At 38.4% G+C, this 23,619-nt stretch overlaps 1 protein-coding gene across 1 annotated transcript in view; it reads right to left on the bottom strand.

Moving 5' to 3' along the window:
• Positions 1-1,753: 1,753 nt before the first annotated feature.
• The window catches only part of ITGA2 (integrin, alpha 2 (CD49B, alpha 2 subunit of VLA-2 receptor)), a 125,656-nt gene continuing 103,790 nt past the window's right edge, over positions 1,754-23,619 (bottom strand). Inside the window, exons 21-33 of the mRNA XM_012655262.1 lie at positions 20,882-20,992; positions 20,229-20,311; positions 19,677-19,818; positions 18,449-18,541; positions 17,773-17,849; positions 17,603-17,686; positions 13,599-13,701; positions 12,007-12,117; positions 10,086-10,193; positions 8,453-8,566; positions 5,188-5,277; positions 2,296-2,412; positions 1,754-1,834 (exon numbers count right to left, since the gene is read on the bottom strand). Coding sequence (XP_012510716.1) covers positions 1,754-1,834; positions 2,296-2,412; positions 5,188-5,277; positions 8,453-8,566; positions 10,086-10,193; positions 12,007-12,117; positions 13,599-13,701; positions 17,603-17,686; positions 17,773-17,849; positions 18,449-18,541; positions 19,677-19,818; positions 20,229-20,311; positions 20,882-20,992 — 1,314 coding nt within the window. The remainder of the gene's footprint in view (positions 1,835-2,295; positions 2,413-5,187; positions 5,278-8,452; positions 8,567-10,085; positions 10,194-12,006; positions 12,118-13,598; positions 13,702-17,602; positions 17,687-17,772; positions 17,850-18,448; positions 18,542-19,676; positions 19,819-20,228; positions 20,312-20,881; positions 20,993-23,619) is intronic.

The raw sequence follows: 23,619 nt of genomic DNA, 5'->3' as shown, positions 1-23,619 counted from the left end.
TGAAGATTACTGGGCTTTATCCCACTCTGACCAAATAAGAATTATAGGATCTACATTTTGCACCAGCTTGCAAAAGTGAACACTCATTCTTATGGAAGTTGAAGTACTCTGGAAACAAGACAAGCACAGAGCGTGCACCTGCTAATTTGATGGTTTCCAATGCCTTGTATGTAACTTCTTGCAAAATCCTGAGATATTTTACTTTAACTTGTTTACACTGCCTGAAATTCCAAAATTTAGAAATTCACTCAGGCTTATTTTTCTTACTTGTTTAGCAATAAATGAAAATAGTTCCCTGAAGTTAAGGGATTTATACAGTAATTCATACAAGTTTGTGAATTAACACATTGACTGCCACACTAGAAAAAATTTTTTTTTTCCATGAGGCCACGGTGTTTTATTATAAAAATAGAATAAAAACTTAAAAAACAAAATGATCCTTTTTAATTTAATGAACAATTTGTTATTTTTTATTGTTTTCTGTGTGTGAGTTATCTGCAACTTGAAAAATAGTTCTTGCAGCTTCCAAAGTGAAGAGACGTGTGAATTACATATGCTTGACGAGGCCCCGGGCTCAAAACGAGTGTGAGTTAAATACAACTCACATGGCAGTTGATGAGTTTTTCCCTCCTAATATCTGGTGTAGAGCAGCTGTCCTGAGGGAGTGGGAATTTTGGATGAAGGGTAAAGGAAGGCGGACAACTCTGGACCATTGGAGAGGAAGGCAGGCTTCAGAAGGCTTCTATAATATGGGGGCTCCAGGAGGAGGGAGAGTGGTTCGGTAAGGGGAAAGGAACATTGCCAAAGAAATTACTCATCTTTCAAAAATTCACTAGGTCCCTGCCAGCTACCTAATCAAGTCCTAAAAGGGAGCTGTTGTGTACCCTAAAAGGGGGAGGAAATTTCCTCCTTCTCTTTCCTCTGTCACGGTCTCGGCCTCCGGCAGGCAGGAATTGACCATAAATGTTGTTCTATTATGTGTTTTAAGCAAAGTTTTGTGCCTTGGCCTCTAAACTGCCCCTACCCCAACTGAAATGGAGATTTCCTCAGTAGGAGCTATACTCTAAGCTCCGGTCAGTTATTCAAGCAAGTTTTGGCAATTAAAGCAGGATGGGACTCTGAAGAGGCAGCTGTGCACTGAAAGGAACCAAGCAAATTTTACCTAGTTGATAAATAAAATTATCACTTAAAAGTATCCTCTGTGGCAACTTTGGATGAGCAGCATTAATTGAAAAACAACCTGTGTTTTCCCCCCCTCTTGTTAACATCAATATTCATGATAATTATATATGTAAGTGGAAGTACTTATATATATATAAAATATAAATTTTATATATATATTTATTTATTATACCAGGTACTTCCACTTTTGTTGTTGTTGTTTACAGGCAAGCATTTTAAAGACAGCATTTTTTTTTCCCCAAAAGAAGTTGAGAAAGTTATATTTTCTTTAAAACTTGTCATGCATGGAAGCATTTCACGATTCTGACTCAATGCACATTAGAATGTAAACTCTGGACCAGCCAGTTTAAAGATTACTTTTTTTCCCCTTGTACAAAGTAAGTCTTTTACCCTTTATATCCCTAACCCCCACCCACAATTTATTTATTCCAAACTGACCTGCAGTTTCTCTTAAAATGCCAGGCTAGTTTACCTTTTATATTATAAAAAAACTGGGATTTTAAAAAGAAATCCATTCACACAAACAGCCAACCCTGGCTGGGATGCTGCCAATTCCCGTGTGCTGGGTGGTTCAGCTGTTGAGCTCTGTGGTCTCGTCAATCTCATCCGGATTTTTGGTCATTTTTTCATATTTTCTTTTGAAGAAACCGAGCTGTAAAGGTGATGATGTAAGACTGTTACCACCCACTGCTTATTTTGTGTGGTGTCTTTGACCCGCTTGCTGCCCACTTCCTCTGAGGCCCCTCTGGGAATCCCTAAGGCTCTGGAGAGCGTGGTGTGCGGACTGCTGACTGGGTATCTCTCACTCCTTTAGTGAGGAAATGTGTATCCAGAGAGTTCTGCTGAATTGCAGAAAGTTAAATTTCTCTGAGTCTACTTATCTGAAGCTGAACAAAATGTTCAGAGATCTGGATGAAAACAAGGTTAAAAAAGGATATAAAATCCTTACTGGTTGTTTTCAAAGACGTGAGTGAGAAACTGTAAACAAATTTGCATTCATTTTTTCACATAATATAGGAGGTTCCATGTAAAACCTAAGGCTGCTGTTTTGCAAGCAAATTCAAGACAGAGGCCTTCAGGAGCCTGTATTTTAAAATATGAAACTTTTCTTACCTTCCATAAAACTGCAACTAAGGCTAACAGCAAAAGGATCCCCGCAATGATACTTCCTACAATAACTCCCGTTGGTACTTCAGCTTTCTCATCAGGTTTCATTATCGTAAGGGGAATCTGTAAATATATGTTCACAGTTGAGTTACTAATTTTAGCACCAAAAAAAAAGAAGGGAGATGGTCTAGTACAATTCTCTAATTTTGTGAATGAAGGTCCATGGTTCTAGAAAGGTGACACGACTTTTTCTTGATGGCATTCCTCAAACATTGTACATTCTTCAAACATTGAACAATTTTTAGAGAAAATGCTCCTGCGAAGTCCAGGTAAGGAAAACAAATTTTCTGTTTTCTCCTTTTAACTACATCAGTATTTTACGGCTGCATTTCAGATAATTATTTATGCGATAGGGCCTTCATTTTCTGGCGTACATTCACATCCAGGGAAAGCACCATGGAGAGAAAGCAAACAGCCTTGGGGAAGGGAGTCAGAGAACAAACTAATTAACTCAACTGCACTGTGATTAAACAACAACAACTTTGTATTGTGTTTCTAAAATACAGATTTCACTTAAGTCTCATTCAAGGTGGATGTCAAAAGTTGAAAAGTAGAGATAGTATCTTAGGGCTCAACTTGACCTTTCAGTGATAAAGTTGTCCCTGAGGCTATTTAGGGTTCTTTTTGTCTGCTCCCTCCCTGGCAATCTCCAGCTGTAAGGGCCGTAAGGGAATGGCTGTCCTGAGTCTTAACAGTAAAAATGCATGATCTTTTCTTTAACTGGGGAAAGAGTGTCAACCATTTTCTTCACAAAATACTCTTAAAGAGCTATATTTTGAAGCAAAAGAAGGAAACAATCTCCAATTTCTGACTTGGTTTAACATTAAATTGCAGTGGCAGATGAGCTGCTTTTTTTCACATAATTTATGGGCTGGGCTAAACTTGGAGCTGGCCTTGGTGACCGTATTTCTTCTAATTTGTATTTTTAAGAGTTAAAATAAGGCTTTATAAATTACTGAATAAAGTGACTATTAAGTGATATGCCTACTTTTCTTGGGCCAGGCTCTTGGCTCACACCTGTAATCCTAGCACTCTGGGAGAATCACTTGAGCTCAGGAGTTCAAGACCAACCTGAGCAAGAGCAAGACCCTATCTCCACTAAAAATAGAAAAAATTAGCCGGGCCTATAGTCCCACCTACGGAGGAGGCTGAGGTAGGAGGGTTGCTTGAGCCCAGGAGTTTGAGGTTACAGTGAGCTATGATCATGCCACTGTATTCTACCTAGGGGGACAGAGGGAGATTCTGTCTCAGATAAATAAATAAATAAATAAGAAAGTCATATACTACTTCTCTCTGTTCCACAGCTTCCTAATCTGGGGTCCATGAACCCACGAGTATAACATTTTGTGGATCAGATTTTTAAGTGGTTCAGGGATTTAAATAAATGTAGCAATCACTTATCTGCCTATAAAAATCACTTATGTACCTATAAAAATGTCGATATTATTTATATTCAAAACATTATTCAAAAAATTATCCAAATTGTTTGGATTAAAAAAATATTTCCATAGACACAAGTAATAGTTGGCTTCTGTTATTTATTAGCATTGCTCAGAGAAAACCAAAAAAACAAAAATCTAATGGGTTTGTTAAAGTTGGTCATTTGAATTTCCAATTAATATATTTAATACTGCTTTCTAAAAAACAAAGACTTCCTCAGTTTCACATATTGTCTGAATGCTAAATTTTTCTAAAGTGATCTTTAAACAAAAACTATACTACTTTCCCCTAGGCTAAATTCATAGCACTTTGAATTGAAGTCCACATTTCCTTTGGCTCCATTTCTGATTTTCCAGGCCCCAGCCTGGGAAGAGAGGGTGTGGGCTTTCACTGAGGCTTCTAAACCAGAAGCAGAAAAGTGACCTCTATTGTGTAGAATCATTTTCCCTGGGACAAGAGTGGGGCAGCAGTGCTGTGAGCTCTACTCTCAGGCACTGAGTGAGGTCCAGAGTTCACGGGGCCATTGCCTCTTTAACTAAGTCTGTAGGCTGCAGCAGTGGACTGAGGCCAACTGTCAAGCTGGCCCTGGGGACAGAGTCTTGAACTGGCTTCCAACTCCTAATACAAGCATTGGGAGGAAAATGCTCAGGGCTCTGCCAGCAGATTAGCTGGGCATGGAAATCCCACTGTATCTAAATATGGCATATTCTAACCAGAGTTTCAGTGCAAAGGAAAATTGTCTTGTGCCAGCTCTTAGAACAGAGAGCCTTTGTTTTCTGTAAAAGTACATTTCTTTGCAAAAGCTTTTTCATGAAGGGGAGCATTTATAGTTTTCTAGAATGTAAGACCTAATGAATGGGCATGTCACACAGTGTCAGTGTCTAATTGTAACGAGTACTATTTTAAAAAAAACACCTTATTTATTAAGCATGCTGTAGCACTTCTCTTTAAAAAATACTCTAAAATATAACTTATGATTTAAATCAGCATGATGTAGACTTTGCAGCCTAAGATCTAGATAGTTTTGGGTAAGCATGTGGAGAAAGGAAGAACTGGTGGTGCTAGTTTAGGCATGGAGAAGAGACACTACGGAGTCCCAGCCAAGAGAGGGGCCCTTTTGTTGTGCCTTTCATTGGGTCACCACTTCTAGGAAAGCCAGCCTTGCCAACGGGGGGGGGGGGGGGGCAGTGCAGCATGGAGGACATATATCAGTGAACTTTTTGAGTAGGAAGCACCCATGCCAAAAGTTTAACATAATAACCATCACATTTTTAAAGTTTCAGTAAGATACTTCTAGATACATGTAGATGAGAAGAATGACTATTCCAAGTTTTCAGCAATGGAATGCCTACCGTAGACTCTAACTAACACTCACAGGGAGGGGCGTGATGCACTCACCGTGACAGTGTTATCTTCAATTACATAGATCTGAGGGTTATAGGTGTTGATTTCTGCAGCTGCCATCAGCTGTACTGTCTGGAAGGTTGACTGGAACATAAGAATACAGAATATATTTTATTCTAGCAGCAGTAAATGCAGAAAACCTGGCATGTTTATGATTTATTTCTTTCCTGGTGGAAAGTGACAAGAGCAAATGCCAACTCTGAAGAGTCAAGAATTTTTGTGTGTTTAAACCAGTGCTGTGTAATGTGACTGCTCATCAGAAGGACCTGGGGAACTTTCAAAACATGCAGATGACCAGGCCCTGCCACCCCAAATCAAACCAAATCTCTGGGATGGGATCCAGACATCAGCGGGTTAAAACATCTCCCTGGTGGGACTTGAAATTGAAAATAGGGTTGAAAAACAAGGGCTTAAAAGTGAATGTTTTTAATTGGGAAAGATCATAGCTCAGATTTTTTAAAACTTCATAATGAAGTCTGTGACATGAAAGAACATTGCAAACTCGGTATTTTTATATACTTGCCTGAATAAGTCATAACGGAATGGAAAACCAACATTTAAAAGGGAAGAGAATTTTCCTTCTGGGAACATGTGTGTAAAATAATACTGTTTAAAAATGTTCTTGAACTTGACCATGCATGTCAGCAGCAGACACCCTGAACTTTTTGGCATGCTGTATCACATCAGTAATAATTTCAGATTTCCTAATTTTAAGTGTTTCTGTCAAATAACACTGGATTGGGGCAAGCATATAGGAAGGACATATATTTTATGCTGATGTTATCGCTAACCTAATATGAAATGATTTTATATCCATTCCTCCATCTATTTGATCTAGTTATAGAAAAAGAACCTTTTTCAATGGAAACATTATTGATGTGTATATTTCATTGTTTTTGTATTATCTATAATGCAAATATTGGGCCTGATGCATACTGTGAAATAGAATATAATGCTCATATTTTAGAGCTACTTTTACATGCTCTGACTACTAGGGCTCAGTTTTTCTGGTTACTAGGGCACACAATTCAACATACTCCATGAGGTAATTTGCTAAACTATATCTAGGTGCCAGAAAGAGAGAATGTATTTCCAAAAAGTGAGAAATTTATTTCTTTTCCACTGGGGCTCAGTCTCTGGTTACTCTTAATTTTCTCAAGATAGAAGATTGCATCAGAAGTTAACTCTGATCACCAGTCTCTTAAATATATGTTATCGGGGGAACATTAAGAGTATTGATAATGGTTTAGGTTTAAAAAACAAGTAGCAGTTAAGTGAATGCTGGCTTCATAGTCCCTGGAGATCAAAGATGAAGGAATTTTTCTTACAACACTCCCAGTTTAGACCCTTCTCACAGGTACACAATATCCTGCAGGGTTAACAGGTAGAGGAAGGCATACCGCACACGGGGAGAGTGAAGAAACACACCTGCTAGCATTGATCCAGGCTTTTCCTTACAAATGGCAGCCAACTTCAATTTGGAGGCCTGAGCAATCACTTGATGATGAAATTACTTGAAATGTCAAATTGACTTGCACTACATCAGAAAAAGGGTGGCCCCAAAAGGCAGTACATTAATGAGTTCTAATACAGGAAATGAGAGCCATATTTCAGACCGGATCTCCTAGGTGGTCTGAGAAATATCCACTTTGCTGTTGAAGTAGCTGAAAACAAGATAGGGATAAACATTTGGCCTTTCATGAAGGAGGAAGATGTGTAGGACTTGACGTACAACAACTCTCAAGGGTGTTTTCTCAGAGTGACCATTATAACCATGTGGAACTGCATAAATAATACACTTCCTAACAAGTTTGCTCCCAGAAATGGAACTGCTGCTTCTGAAGACCACTGGGAAGGTACTTTAAAACAAATCTCCCAGTTGAAATGATGTAGCTTTAAACAAACTCAAGAAAATCCAAATGTATTTTACAGAGCTGGGGTTGATTGCATTTTGATGTGCAACAGTCAGTGTTCGTTCCTTCCCAGTTGGCAAAGTTTGCTATGAAAACATTTGTTCCTCAAATCCAAGGAGCCAAGAACCAATCAGTAAAACTGAGCACCACGCTGCAGCAGGTGGGAAGGGGTACAACCATGAGCATACTTCACATAGCATAGGATTTAGAATTGTCCTGAAGGTGGGGAGCAAATGCAGCTAACGAGAAAACAAAATGAAAGCAAACAAGCAAAAAGAAAACTCAACTCCTCACTTCCCCAGTTTCCCAATTCTGCATTTTTTTCTAACCTTTCACTATTACTCTTTTTTTTTGACTATGTCTCTATCCAAGAATATTGCTCATATTTTGACTCCAAGGACAAATTTGGAGGGAGCTCAGTTCTCTAATCTCACACAAAACTCTGTAGCAAGGAGTGGAGTTTATTGGAAGGATCATAAAATTGTAAAATAAAAATAAGGAGTAGAGTCTGGTTTTCAGCACGTTGGGAACTGATTTATTATTAAAAAAGAAAATCCAGTGAGAGCTACAAAGCCCCCCAGGAGGTTTCAGACTAATTTCTATTTTGCCACCTCAATTGGAGCCAGTGTTGGTAAAAGGAATGGCTAGCCACTCAAGCAGTCCGATTTAAAGAGGCCTGTCTATCCTTACAGTTTTCATGCCAGACCGAAATTCTGGCTACCAAAATTCCCACTGAAAGCAAATATCACTATGGCAGACTCACACTTGCCATATGGAAAAACAACACTGACACTGTTTTGACACTTCAAAGTTTTCATGGGGATTGAAATGATTTACAAAGTAGTGTGCTCACTGGGCTCTTTCCATTAGAGAAAGTGTAAAACAGTAGAGCAGAGTGGTTCCCTGGCTCCAATATAGGGAGATGAATCTTTATGCTAGATTCATCTACTGAGTGGTGTGAGATCAGTCGATTAGCTGAGAGCTCAAGGAGTGAGACAGAGGCTGATATTCTGATTTGGGTGTGTGGAGGAGATGGGAAGATGGGGAGAGAGAAAAAAAAGGCCGCCCACTGCAGCCCAGGACAGCAGAGATGGCAAGGACAGCATCCCACAGATGGAGTAGGTTGGCATGGAGTCTCAGAAGCAGACCCAGGTGAAAGGCACAGCCAGGTAGGGTGAACACTGGAGAGGGATGGAAACGTACTGCCCTCCGGGGTAAAATTGCTTTAGGTTATTCAGGCACTGCTGACATTAGCCAGAATACTAATTTTGTCAAAGGGGAAGAACTTCTTGACAGTGAAGTCTTATGTTTCCCAGCTATTGATAAATCCAATAAATGAAACTTACTGATGCAAAAGTCCCATTCCAAATTCTGGTAGACACATTAACAAAGTATTCTCCTTTCACCTGAAGGTCTTTCAGCCAGCAGGTAACATTACTACAGGAAGCAGTTCTACAGTTCTTATGGGGGACATCAATAATAAAAGAGAGAGAGGATTAGTATGGGCATTAAAAATAAATGCTAACATTTTACAAAGATAGATAAAACCCAGTGCTGGGAAGGATCTAGGGAAACAGGCAATCTCATGAGCTATTAGTAATTATAACCCTTCTTCAACGAATCTTGGGACTATGTCTCAAAAGGTAAAAGGGGCACACCCTTTGCCTCAGCCATTTCCTGCCTGTACAGATAGCCTCAGGAGATAATCAGGAATGTGTGGAACAAAATACACCAGCGTGTTTATTGCACTACTATTTCTAGGAGTAGAAAAACCTAAAAAAAACCCAAAACCTGTAAATAACTCATGTTTATCAACAGTGTACTAGTTACATAAATTATTACACATACACAAACTGTACTACAATTTAGTTATTAAACCTAATGATAAAAATAGATTCTTCAGATTTATAAAAAGTTGACAGTTAAAGGATCAGTGGTTTCAGGGTTTGGGGGCAGGGAGGGATGCATAGGCAGAGTACAGAACAGAGGATTTTTAGGGCAGTGAGAATACTCTGTATGATACTATAACAGTGGATTTAAAAAACAACAAGAGTGAACCCTAATGTAAACTATGGACTTTGGGTGATAATGATGTGTCAATGTGGTTCCATCAATTGTAATAAATGTACCACTCTGGTGCAGGATTCCGACAGTAAGGAAGGTCGTGTGTATGTGGGGACGGGGTGTGTTTGGGAAACTTCTGTACCTTCCACTCAATCCTGCTGTGTATCTAAAACTGCTCTAAAAAATAAAGTCTATTTTAAAAAGCCTGTGACATAATGGCCTATGTCAAAGGCCAAAAGGTAGCATGGTCCATTTATGTTAGAGCATACATATATCTCTTTGTGAACTGATGCACATTAAAAGAAACATGAATTTTATTTTCCTATTTTCCAGTCTTCCCTATCCTTCACAAGCTAACACAGTTGTAATCAAAGGAAACCAAGAGAGTTGTGGTTTGTTTAGGGTTTATTGCTTACTAAATGCTTACTTATGTGAGTACTTAATACGTGCCAAGCACCATGCTAGATGCTAGACTATTCTCTTTCCCAAAGAAGAAGGTTAGCTCAGGAGCAGGAGATAACAAAATATTTTAAAACAGAGAAAGGTAGCGTATTTAGCAGCTAAATAAAAGACATCAGTGATTATGTGGAAAAGGACTTCAATTTTGAAGCGCTTACCCAGTTCCTTCACAGCTCTTTGCAATGTTCCCAAAGTGCACAAGGCATAAACACAGTTTCACATGAGTCCTTTTGATGTCGTGAAGTCTGGAACTTGAATTTTATAAGTAATGGCATAACTAATAATTCTAATAACCTATATTTGAGCGTGTGTTTTCTAACTCTTGATTCATGTAAGCCACCAAAGACAAAATAAGAAAGCTCTGTACTACCAGCTGGTTGGAGAAGAGAAGTGCCTTGATTCCAGGTGAAACAGTGACTCGCTGAAGGGAACTTTCACACCTTAACCCGTCCTTACCAATTCTTTCGTGTGCCAGAAATTTTCACTCTTGAAGGATACAGAAGAAGAAGAAGTTTGTCCTATTTTCAGTGGATTGATATCTGCGTTACAACCGATGTCACCAGCCTACAAAGAAGAACACCCAATCAGATTTAAGAAGCAAAAAAGTTTACGATGTTCCTTTTAACATGTTAGGAAATCCTACTGTCAGGTGTTGGAGCAAGGGAGGGGCTGTTAGGCTTCTTTCAACTGCACCGACCTGGTCACACTCCTTGTAATCACTAAGGTAAACCGTGAGGTATTCCAATCCTCCTGATAGGATTTGATGAGGTGGGCTGTAAGAATAGCCCACATATGGCCAGACTCAGTGACTCATGCCTGTAATCCTAGCACTCTGGGAAGCCAAAGTTGGAGGATTGCTTGAGGTCATGAGTTTGAGACTAGCCTGGACAAGAGTGAGACCTGTCTCTTCTGAAAACAGAAGAAATCAGCTGGGTGTGTTGGTGTGCGCCTGTAGTCCCAGCTACTTGGGAGGCTGAGACAGGAGGAGGTTACAGTGAGCTATGATGACACCACTGCACTCTACCTGGGGCGACAGAATGAGACTCTGTCACTGATTTAATCTGGGTTTCTTTTCTGTGGAACATTTTAGGATTCTGATTTCCTATAGTCCCTTATGCACACTACAGGAATAACACGACTGTAGAGCCAGCTAAGTGCTGGACTAAGGGTGAGCCAATGTCAAAGGGCTTGGCTAGAGCAGTGCTTCTCAGCTCAGGCTGCATGGTAGAATCACCGGGTGAGCTTTTAAATAAAAGCACCAGTGTTAGAGTCTTATCTCTAGAGATTCTGAGTTAATTGCCTAGGGTGGATCTGGGCATCACTCTTATTTAAAAAGCAACCTGGTGGGACTGCAAATTAGTACAACCGCTGTGGAAAAGAATTTGGAGATACCTCAGAGAGCTAAAATTAGAAATACCATTCGATCCAGCAATAGCACTATTAGGCATCTACCCAAAAGAGCACAAAACATTCTACGATAAGGACATCTGCACCCGAATGTTTATGGCAGCACAATTCACTATTGCAAGAATGTGGAAACAACCCAAGTGCCCGTCAATCCATGAGTGGATTATTAAAATTTGGTATATGTTTACAATGGAATATTACTCAATCATAAGAAACGACAGTCATCTGGCACCTCATACTTTCCTGGATTAAACTTAAGCCCATTATCCAAAGTGAGGCACCACAAGAGCAGAAGAACGGGATCCATTTGTACTCACCATCAAATTGGTATTAACTAATCAACACTAGGGTGATCACATGACAGAAATACTCTCTAGGGATTAGGGGGATGGGGGGCAAATCTACAACTAAAGGACACGTGGATCACTAAAGGGAGGGAAGGGCATGCCTTTAACCCGCATTTGGGTGAGGCAAAGACATAAAGTGTAACTATAATGTTTGTACCCTCACAATACCCTGGAATAATAAAAATAAATAAATAAATAAAAAGCAACCTGGGTGATTAAAATGAACAGCCAGGGTTGAGTATTACCAGGAGAAAGTCCAGGCTGGCCGCTTGAAGACCAGCTACTAATTATGCCATAGATCTCCTATGCTCCCACCGTAGGTTCAATCTCTCACTTCCCAGTCTTTTCTTAACAGGGCCCATCAAACTCAGATCTTCAACTGGCAGAAATGGGGCTTTTGGAATAATTTCTGCTGCCTGTAAATCCCTAGACTCAGATACTTGTTTTCTTGTAACAATATTCTGCTTCTAATATGACATTAACTGCTAGTTAACTGGCATGCGGGATGCATAGGGATCATCTTCTGTTTCTATCTATAAGATGTCAGACACAATCACCCCAACCTCATGGGTTATTTCCATCTTGAAAGTGCACATGTTTGTAGGCAATTTTTCCATCCTTACCTGGTCTGTGTGCACCCCAGTCAGGTACATCAGTGGATTCTTTTCTTTGGTGTATTGAGGGATGTGGATGATTACAGACGCCATGCTTACTGGAACACTTCCTGTTGTTACCTACACAGGGAATAAAACATGCTGGTATTGCTGCAGGATGTATAAGATGCAAGGAAAGCGATCAATAACCCTGTGTTGAGGAAGGGCAACTATAAAGTGGTAAGATTGAGTCTATATGAAGGTGACCGATCACTTTATAGGCATATTTGGGTCTTTCTGTCTCACCTCTTAATGGAAAAAACTTAACATCTACAACTTTAATGGGTAAATAATTTGTAACTTGAGAGATGTGGCATAAATGGTTGAAAACACCATCTGTGGAGTTGGGCTGCCAGGGAGTGGGGTCCCACTCTGCCACTGACTAGCAGTGTGGTTTGGGCGAGGAACTTGACCTCTCTGTGCTTCTTTGTTTTCATTTGTAAAATAAAGATAATGAGAAATTCAGCAGATATGTGCTGATACAGGGCACTGGTACAGCATCTGTTCTCACTGGTGGAGTTTCAGTTCTAATTGGCAGGGCTCATGCCCTATTGGTTGTTAAACATTTTAAATAACATCCCTAGGAATAATAACAGAACCAACCTCATAACTGACTTGGGAATTAAATGGGGACAACATACATAAAGTGCTTGATACAACGGCTGATACTTAATATACTGTCTATGAATGCTATTTTATTATTACCACAAATTGATTGAAATAACATAGTTGTCAAATACCATTCACATTTTATAAATTCCCGTATCTGGATCACAAATCAAGATACTTTTAAAGATTTTTTTAATCACGAAATTGCAGGGTTGCAACCTTGTAATGAACTAATAAGAAATGTACAAAAATAAAATGGTATTGGCTTAAGGTGGTGGATGAATTCTTTTTACTTTCCAAAGTTCTGTAACTTTATTATATTATAAAATATTCATTCTTTCACAAATTAATTTCTCTTTATATAACTGATAATCTTTAGATTAATAATTGTTTACTAGTACCCAGTAGAATTTGATTCAAAAATATTTTTAGATACTGCCTAGTATGACTGTACAAAACCAATATTTGTACATGAATAGTAAATTTCACAAACAGAAGCAGTATCCAAGGATAGATTGGCATAATAATTATATTCCAAACCATTTTACCCACAGACATACCATCGTAGTAATGCTCTGTTGATTGACTTTGAACATTTGCCTTTAAAATATATCAATTATCCCTTACCCAGGACAAATAACTATGCACAAATCCAGTTATTTACAAATCTATGATCTAGTGGTTCTCAAAGTGTGGCACCTGAAGCAACAGTGGAAGCATCCCCGGGAAACTTGTTAGAAATGCAAATTTTTAGACTCACCCCAGACCTACTGAATCAGAGACTCTGGGAAATAAAGCCCAACAATCTGTGTTTTAATAATTCCTCCAGGTAGTGAAACTTTGAGAATCACTGGTGTATTCCAATTTCCTTTTCTTTATTATTGTCTTCCCAAACTCATTTTTTTTCTTCCCCTTTCTGCCAGATTTGTCATTCTTATGACAGGCTTACCAACCTTAAGGGAGAAGGTGAATTTTGGACCAATATCTTCAAAATTGTGCAGAATAGAAGGAACCTTCCCATCCGAGGAGACTTCATAAAAATTTATGTTGGTGGATCTGTTGGATGATGTTCGTAAAGCCAGATATTTTAGTTTTGCTGTTGTTCTCAAAGCTTAATATTTCTTTTATTTAAGTATCTTATAGCTTACGTTACAAGTAAAAGTTCAATTTTAATTGCAAAAGCACTAAATAAAAACAAATGTTTGTTAATGGCTTATGGTCCAATGTATGTTTCAAAGACTAACATAAATTCCTTCTAAAACAATCCCTTCATGGGCTTTCTGCTGTGAGTCTGTACATTATAGGTTTATCAGTTGTCAAATTTCTAAAATAAGTACAAACGTATTACTTTAGAACTGATAGTAGAACTCTTCTCAAGATTGCTGTTATATTGACTGGTATATCAATATAGTGGACACTTAGCCTGTGTTCATTGGATGAATGGATTTAGAAGCCAGGGGTTTTCCACTTCGTGTGGCAGAAATACAATGATAAGAGTACTGGGTATTAGCTCCTGCAATATTCATTACTGGATGTCTGTGAAACATGGTATACATTATTCTTTTAATTCCTTCTTCCTGTCCTTCTCTAGTTCCAAACCAACTAAAATGGTTTAGGTCTGAATTGGGGTTGGTCAAATCTGTTTCCACCACTAGAGACCACCTGTAAGGTGGCTGACCCAGAAGTTTATTAGACTAGACCTAAAGGCTTTGGACTGATCCTGACTCTTTTGCTTGGGATTGCCAACTGAGGTCTGCAAGCGAAGTGATGACTAGGTCAGAGGAACCCCCACAGGACCACTCAGACTAGAATGAAACTGGAGACCTCCCTTCTCCTAACTCATTTCTGGGGCTCTGAGGTGGGATTCCAACCAGGGTAGCTTCTTTGGGTGGGGATTAAGGGGCAAGTGGCGAGAATAGTGTCTGAGAAGCTCTATGTACATTTTCTTCATTTATTCCCACTGAACAATTTATCTTAATTATAGGATGTTGATTTTATTTCTTTAAAAAAGAAATTTTTACACATTTTCTGAGAGAGAATTTGTTGTTTTCTTTACTAAAAGCTTGTCTTTCTCTTTTACGTCTTAAAATTTTTTTCCAAATTCTCAAAAGGAAACTATGTCATAGGGAGATTTGAATAGACGTGGTATTTGTCAAGGTTATATATGAGAGGAAACCATGATTTGTCAGCCTTATGTGGAAAATGGGAATACTGACTAGTTTTGAAACAGAAATCTTGGCTACATGTGCATGAATTATTTCCTTTGCTTTCCAGATGATCTTTATGTAAGCTCCTAAATAGGACCAGTTTCTAAATGAGTATCCTCTGCTCTTGCATTTTAAGGAGATCTGATATTTTGCCATTTGTTACTTAAGTGTTCTTTAAGTTACTTAAGTGGTCATCGATATATCACAATATATTTGTGATAGCAGTTAGCTATGCTGGGGGGTGGGGAACTTGAAGAAATAATATTATTTAACTATTTCTCACCCATCATATTTATACAATGTAACTTCACAGTTATATAGTATCAAAGTTGTTGCTAAGGGTTATACTCAATAAATGGGTAGGAAGTTTTTTCAAAAGTTTGCAAAGACGTCTGTTAAAACGGTTTTTTTTGCAGCACTGCTTAAATGATTAAACACAAAATAAAAATGCAAAACAACCAAATATCTCATTCATATTGAATTGGCTACATAAATTATGATCCAGCCAGGACTAGCATAATATAAGTTAGATCTGTGTGTCCTGATATGACAACTTCTTTAAGATTATGTAAAAAGCAAGGTACAGAAGAGTGTTTTATCATTCCTTTTGGGCAAATAAAATGTGTATACAGGCACATACGTGTATGTGTGTGTGTGTGTGTGTGTGTGTGTGTGTGTGTGTGTGTGTCTTACATACATACATCCTGGCAGAAAAGCAAACCCTGTATCTGGAAGGTATTCTGAAAACAGTCTTATTTGTCTTCTATAGGGAGTGGAACAAGGGAAGAAAGGGAGGGATGACCTCACCTCTCATTGTGTATCCTTCTGTAATGTTTGGGTTTTCTAGATGGTAGGATTAAGAGCCATTTTAGCTTTTGTTTTTTATACTTCTCCATGTTAATTTTTTTGACTATATGATATATTTTAAAGAATATTAGCATATATTAGAATCCAAGTTACCATCACAAAAATACATAGCTAAGATGTTAATTAGTAAAAATGAAGTCTCATTTCAATCTTATTTCATGTTAAAATATCTGAAAAATGCCGGGTGCGGTAGCTCATGCCTGTAGTCTCAGCCCTTTGGGAGGTTGAGGTGGGAGGATTGTTTGAGGCCAGGAGTTTGAGACCAGCCTGGGCAACATAGGGAGACCTCATCTCTACAAAAAATAAAAAATATTTAGCCAGGTGTAGTGGCACACACCTGTAGTCCGAGCTACTTGGGAGACTGAGGCAAGAGGATTGTTTGAACCCAGGAGTTGAAGGCTGCAGTGAGCTATGATGGCACCACTCCACTTGAACCTGGGTGATGCAACAATACCCTAATCTCTAAACACACACACACACACACACACACACATCTAAAAAAATTGGCCATGGTGGGAAAGTGGAATGATTTAAAGGCTGTATAAACAAATAGTGTTTAGAGGAGAAGAAAGAATCGATGTAACTAAGAAGAAAAAAAAATCCAGATAATGTGGCAGTATTAATCTCTTTGGTTGCATTTGTTTTCAGTTACTTATTTCAGCAAGCAAGGTCCTTTAAAGTCTGCAGTTACTGATGAATTTTTCAGAGATGAATGACTTGGACTCTATTTTGCTTCTGCTTTGCTGTTTGCAACTCACTTAATACAGAAGCATTCTTTTCATCTCTGCTCATGTGTCTCAAGCTCTAGACATGATGATATATTTTCCTTTTTGTTTTTGCTCAGTGATCTATATTGGATGATCCACAAATTCCATGCTTTTAGGGGCTGGAGTGATGTCGTAGAAGTTGGAAAAACCTGCTGTCACTGGACTTCTTGGGAAAACACTGCAGCATGTTTTTCAGGGGTCATTAATTTATGCTGGGAAGCTGCCTCAGTGCTTCACCAGGTAGGGAACTCTGGTTCCAGCCTTGGAGGTGGGCATCCCTGGTGGCCCATGCACCTGCACAGCTGAGCTCCAGTCTGTCTGTGTCATGAGTTTGCTTCACTTCTAAGTGTGAATTAAGACAATATCAACCCTTAGTACCTGTGGTACTTGTATGTTACTCACTTCCCAAGACACCTGTTTCTCTGAACCATTCAAGATAGCTGGTCTCAACCAGTACCATTTTGAGAACTGCTCTCAACTTTACTTGCTTTGAGCAGGCAAAGAAAGGGAAGAAAGCATTTCTTCATGGGTGACCTCCTTTAGAAAACCTCTCATTTACTCCCGATTGGAAGAAAACCCCAATTTGTTTTGTTAGGAAATTCTTTATGCAGAAACTAGATTAGATCTAGACATTCAATCCGTGATGAAATTCAATCTCTTCTGCAGACCTACTATATGCAAAGCATTGTGCTTGGGGCATCGATTTCCAGGAACAGGTATACTGCTTGAGATCTCATGTACAGTAGGAATTGGGCAATGAGAAAAAAGTGCCAGCAACTTTCAGGACCCTTGAGAGTCCTGTTTCAACATCTTAAGGAAGTTTATATTAACAGCTCCCCTGAGGGCCTGCAGAGGAGTGTGCCCGTGACATGTGGCAAAAGGGTTATTTCTCTGCCTTTCTGGTGCTGCTCTCAGGCAATAAATCTAAAATCGCTCAAGGTTTTCCTAGAGACCAATCTGTCTGCAGACTCCTGTTTTAGTTGACAAGGGGGAAACATTTTAATTCAAATTTTTGAGTTAAGAACGTACATGTAGAGAACTTCTTTAGTCACTAGAGAAATGTGTTCTAAACTGGAGTGGTGTCAGTGGTAATAGGGTCTCCATGGCTTCACCTACCTTGTTAAGTGAATTTCAGCATCATACAGAAGAGGAACATTGAGCTTGACCAAATTATCTGCCTTGTTTTCTTCTTGGCTTTCACTATTGAGACAAGCATTAGGAAATTACCTAAAGAAATATATTATAAAAGCCATCCATCATCAATTCATGACTTCATTATGTTTTACCTTAAGGCTTGGAAACTGAGAGATGCCTGATTTTGAAGGTTTTGAAGATTGAAGTCGAAGTTAATAGTAAAAGTCACCTATATACAAAATTAAAATTTATCAATCTATGATGCTTCATACGCAGAGGCCAACATGAAAAAACACCCCACATTTCCCATAAAAATAAATTCACTCCAATTCGATTCTGAATTTTATATACTCTAAGCTTTCAGATTTGTAGAATATCATTATTTGTTTGTCCACCTTGCTCTAGCATACCTCACTTTAGAATTAGGAAAGCTTAACTTTCAACTGACACATATAAGTTATCCAGGCACATACACTTGTCTGAATTTGAAAGCTTTGTGCTGACGTGAAACTTGTTACCAGGAGCTAACAAATGATCTCTGTGACTCTGTGTACAGCATTTTGACCAATTTTGGTCAATATATTCAGACAAAAGGAACTTTCCATATTATGTGTGCTATTTGGAATGAACTGCATGGGGAAATCCCACTTTTATTAATAATTTAAAGAAAAAAATTCAGATATTAAAAGTTCCTCTAAGTACGTAGCCAGTTATTTTGTGATGCGCAGCATATGATGATATCTAATAAAGAGGATATATTATGTTGGTAAATTAACACGAGTGCTGAGGAGGGGCTCACATGGATTTGAGGATAAATGCAAGTTATACCTGCTGTTGCCTCTTTAAAGCAGGGTAGCCTACATCACAGGTAACAGACTTCTGAGATGAAGCAACTTGGCATGTTACTTCTGTCCCATCAACCTAAACAAGACCAAGGGAACAACAGAAATGAATTAGCATACAACGTGTGTGTGTGTGTGTGTGTGTGTGTGTGTACTCACACACGGTGAAAGAAGTACAGGGACATTTCAGTAGTAAGGTTGGTTCATGTTGAAATAGTTTATTAGCCCTCAAGACTTGAAATCTTCTACTGTCCAGGTGGCTAATATACTGTTTTTATTGCTAACAGTAAAGATAACCAGGACACTCAACAAGCCAAAAAAGATTAAATACTAGAATTTTTTTCTCAGAAGGAAATCATAGCTTTTATATTTCAGAAACACAAATAGCTTTAATCTAATATTCAGAAATGCTATTTTTAGGAATACCTTTCTCTCAATATATTTGAAACTTGCATTTTTGAGAGAAGGAAACAAAATCATATGTTGGTGTTAATATTTTAAATAATTTAAAGGATCTTTTTTAGTTTTCCTCAGGTTTTTTTTTTTTTCCACTTTAAGCAGTTGCCATTTGGTATAGGACATTTAAACACCAAAAATCAGGATAAGTTTAGAACTCTGAATCTTTTAAGTTCATATTAACATATTAACTTTAAACTAAATGAAACCATTGTTTAATCAAGTAACTCATTTGGAAAATCTCAGCTTTTCCTTCTCTCCTTTTTTCTCTTCATTGCTTGGCAGTAGAGAAGGGACCAGGGGGCACTCATGGTCAAGTGTGTTCCTGGTATAGTGATCAAGGCAGCATGATTAATTGGCTTTGCTGGAATGCATCAACTTGGCAGTAGCAAGACCTGTGGTTGCAAAGCTGGGACTAGGCTTTGGAACTCAAATGTCTCAGAGCAAGTGCACAGCATCAGCGTGGACCACGGCAGCCTCATCACATGGATGGCTCGAGAAGGGTTATGGGAGTGTCTAGTTACTGCTGCCAGGTCTCAGGGTAAAGGAAAAACTGACCCAAGTTGTGAAGCAGAATTGGTCTAGATACAGAGCCAGACTATGTTCTCATGTGGTTTACCTAGTCCGAAGCCACAGAGTTAGGATGGATCATCTGAGGGTTAAGGTGCTTCTTCAATAACTTAGAGGATGTGGAGAAGACAGTGATTGAAAACAAGTATGAAACACAACGATGGCAAATTCAGGGTGCCATAACATACCGGCATAGAAGATGAAGCAAAAAACAAGTTGTCTGAAAAGTCAACAACAATTGCAGTGTTGTATGCACTTTCCCTTTTGTTTTTCAGTGTTACTAAAAATGTTAACCTTTTGTTTTGGTTGCTGACAATAAAGGGTTGTTCCCTGTTAAAAGTAAAAAGAAAGAAGAAAGCCATTAAGGTTTAAAAAAAAAGGCCAATATTCATTTAAAAAGTATATTCTTTATATTTATTTAGAATGCTGAGAAAATTGCTCAATAATAAACTATCTTTATAATGATACTAACAATAAATAAGTAAATGCTATTGGATTTTCTTCTTTGTTGCTACTACATTAGAGGGAAAGAAACCATTCAAATGCAGATAATTTTATATTTCTTATTGTTTTACTCCTATGTGGATGTATTAATAGAAATTGAAATTTAGTTTTTGAAGGTCTTTACTATTTATGAATGTTTCTTTTATAAAAAAACTCCATAAACATTCACTTGAATAAAATAATCTAATGTTTCTTTTAGTTCTGTATTTTACACTGAGCTTTAAAGTAAAACTCACTGAGCAGCTGGCAGCTGTTGGACATTTAGGACTAGATCAGAGATGCAAAGTCCATCATCACCACAGTCTTTATGGAAAGGAATCTACAAAAAAGCACAAGAGATCCATACGTTTGCTCTTGGGCTAAAAAAGCGACTTTCAGAAGAATACATACAGTACAATTCCATTTACATGAAGTGCAAAACCAAACAGTGTTTTAGGAATATACATGTTGAGCAAAATCACAAAGACAATCATTGATAGACACAAAATTCAAGATAATGATTTGCCTGGCTGAGCCAGGTGAAAGCGGATGTGACGGGGAGTGGCACACAGAGCTTCACAGGTATTGGTAATATCTTATTTTTTAAGTGGGTGGTGAGAACAAAGTGTTTGCTTTATTTTTACTTATTTCTTCAACAAATATTCATTGAACACCTACAGTGGGCCAGCCACTGCTCTAGGGGCTGAAAATAGAGCAGTGAACCAGAAAGACAAAAATCTCTGCCTTTGTGGAACTAAACGGCCAGTGCAACTGAACATTTATGGAATTGTATTTCATTTTCAAAATTAAGAATTTAAAGGCTATGTCCTAAGTATCTTTCAAACGCTACTACAGTGGCTGTGAAACTTCGTTAGCCAGTCTAAATCCAGGAAGGGCCAGCTGCACTTACACCGAAGACCTTGGCAGTCTCAGAATAGGCTTCGAGGGCAGGGCTAGTGCCAGGGTTTTCCAGACTGATGTCCACACGCAGCTCCAAAGGGTTGACAACATCAGAGGGCTCCTAAACACACACACGTGCACACACACACACAAAATGTATTAGAGCACGGCAGCTTAAAAACAATAAAATGACCACAAATGTGTTTATAATTAAGAACGCAGCTCTTAATCGTGTAGAATATCCTTGTTTTGAATGGTCAAGATTCTTGCTTCTTCTCTTCTGTCCTGATTCTGTTTTTAGCCTCTCTAATGCAAGAAACCTTAGGAGACAGATTTGAGTCCAGTAAAAATCTGAAACAGCAATTCTTAGTTAAACTCATCAGTAATCTCATTATTCATATGCAAGTAAATGTAAATATTTGGATGTTATTTCCAGTTTTAACACTCACAAGACTACTATGTCAGTACCCGACATCCTCCTAATTCCTATTGCCGAGATTTAAGAGTCCTTAGGTGTCCTTGCCAAATCTCTGGAAGAGAAAGTTATGTCCTAGAAGGGAGATACCCAGAATGGACTTCCCTCCTTAGACAGAACCTGACTGCTCTACAAAAATCCAATAAAGGTGATTTCTGCATCCTAAATCAAGCTTCCCAACTTTTGGCCCTAGCTGTGAGGAGCTGTGTCGGCCCTTTCACATAAAAGATGATGCATGTATCACTCAGTCGTCATCAAAGCCAGCCCTCCACCGGCAAGTACAACTTCTCCACTTTGCCTCTAGTAGAGAAAGTAGAGGATTTGCCATATTCCAGGAGTCACAGCCCCTTCCGGTTTTTGAGGCTTCCTGTTTAATGAAAACGTAAGAATGCCAAAACAAGGTTGAGAGAGTCATCTAGCAATCTTCTTATAAACCTCTTCTTCTTGGCAAGAAAGAACCATGTCTATACAAATGATAAACCTTAAAATTCTAACTTGCCTTTTCCTGGGAAGTGGAATTTTCAGTATTATTTAGTCCATTTGCAGGACCTACCCCTAAGTCTTGAGCCCCTTGCGGGGGTCTATCCGCAGACAGCTGCCTGACTACCAGGAGGTGCTTCTCCAACTGGCAGCAGCCTTAGCACCTAGGATGGACTTTAACTGGCATTGATGGCAAATAGTAAACAGGGTTTTTTAAAAAAAGAAAAACAGCCTGGCTGTCTTTGCTCCCCCAGTATGTGTAATTATATGTAATTTGATCCACTACTTAGCACAGGATGGGAGAGAATGGAAACCAGCTTTTTTTCCTTTCAAGAATCTATAATTGGCACCTTAACAACAAAAATGTCTTCACAAACAACCTTCAACTTGAACAGTAAATTAAACAATTGATTTTAATTCATCTATTAACTTTTATGTTTTTCCAACTCTTACAAGTATAAGAGCATTTCTTGAAGTCTGATCTCTGTGCCATCCATCTACATCACGGATATCTGGAGTGCCCCTTAAACCTGCATATTTCTTGGACCTTCAAACTTAGATTTCTGGTGTTGGGGACCTGGAATATGTGTCTTATAAAAGTTTTCTTGGCACTTCTTTTGCACTGTAAACTCTGAGAACCATATTCTAGGAAAGTACTTAAATAGCTCTTTGTAAAGTGGTTTCCTGAGTAAATTACCCTTTTAAATACTGTTATGTGGTTTCTAAGGGGAAATATTCATGTAATTTATAAAACAAATTTCCTGATGGAGGTTTTCTCCTGAAAAGCATTTTTCCTACTTGGGAGATTTTCAAAATCCATGTGAACTACAGTAATTATGACATAAGATTAGAACGAATAATTTTTACCTCATAATCCACCATACTTCATCTATGTTTACTTTAATAGTGGAAACCACAATTGGAATTATCTGTTTCAGTGGCTTAAAAATGCATAAAGTTTTTCCCCGATAGGAAAATATCAAAATAAAATTTATTGCCAACAGAATGTTCTCCCTGTCAAGCATTTAAGAAAGCACTGTTTCTTTGATTTCTTTCAGAATCTAATTTTCAGCCCTTTTAGTTACAATCCCAAATAAAATTTAACGCTACTTACTTATATAATAATAGAATGTGACCACCAGTGTTAACATAAAGGAAATATGCTTCCGGTTGATGGAGTTAGATGAGAAAGTCATTCATCAGGAGGGCAAGCATTGTCTAACTCACAAGCTTCCACTTTAGACTTTTGCCTTTCATTAGTCTTTAGGAAGAATTGAGGTGAAAAGGGATGATGCTGAGGCCTCACCTGTATCTGAATGATGTGCTCAGAGCAGCTCTGTGCCTGGTTTACTACCATGGTCTTCTGCAGGAACCTTTCACCATTTTCTTTAAATAAACCCCTGGAGGTTACTCTGGATGAAAATCCATCTGCATCAAGTGTGATGTTATACATAATGGCTGTGATAAAAATCATAAAGACATATTATTACAAACGAACTTATAAGGAAAAAGCCCCCTGCTTTACTGTGTCTTACTGGACAAAATAACTGACTTGAAGAAAATACAGAAACAGTCTTTACATTGGTGGATAGTGAATGCCATGGGTAGCACCACATGGCATTTGTCATTATAGCTCTGATATGATTAGCTGACTGTGGATACGAAGAAATGTGGTTCAGAGAAACGTGGGGTGGAGAAATAGAAAAAACATTGAACTTGCCACCAGGAAACTTACTGGATGAACTTGGGCAAATTACTCACTCCCTCAAGCATCAGTTTCATCATCCATAATA

Source organism: Propithecus coquereli, unplaced genomic scaffold (assembly GCF_000956105.1).
Source record: "Propithecus coquereli isolate 6110/MARCELLA unplaced genomic scaffold, Pcoq_1.0 Scaffold47, whole genome shotgun sequence".
Taxonomy (NCBI): Eukaryota; Metazoa; Chordata; class Mammalia; order Primates; family Indriidae; genus Propithecus; species Propithecus coquereli.
The sequence above is the reverse complement of the archived record's forward strand: the minus strand, read 5'-3'. Positions and strand labels throughout refer to the sequence as shown.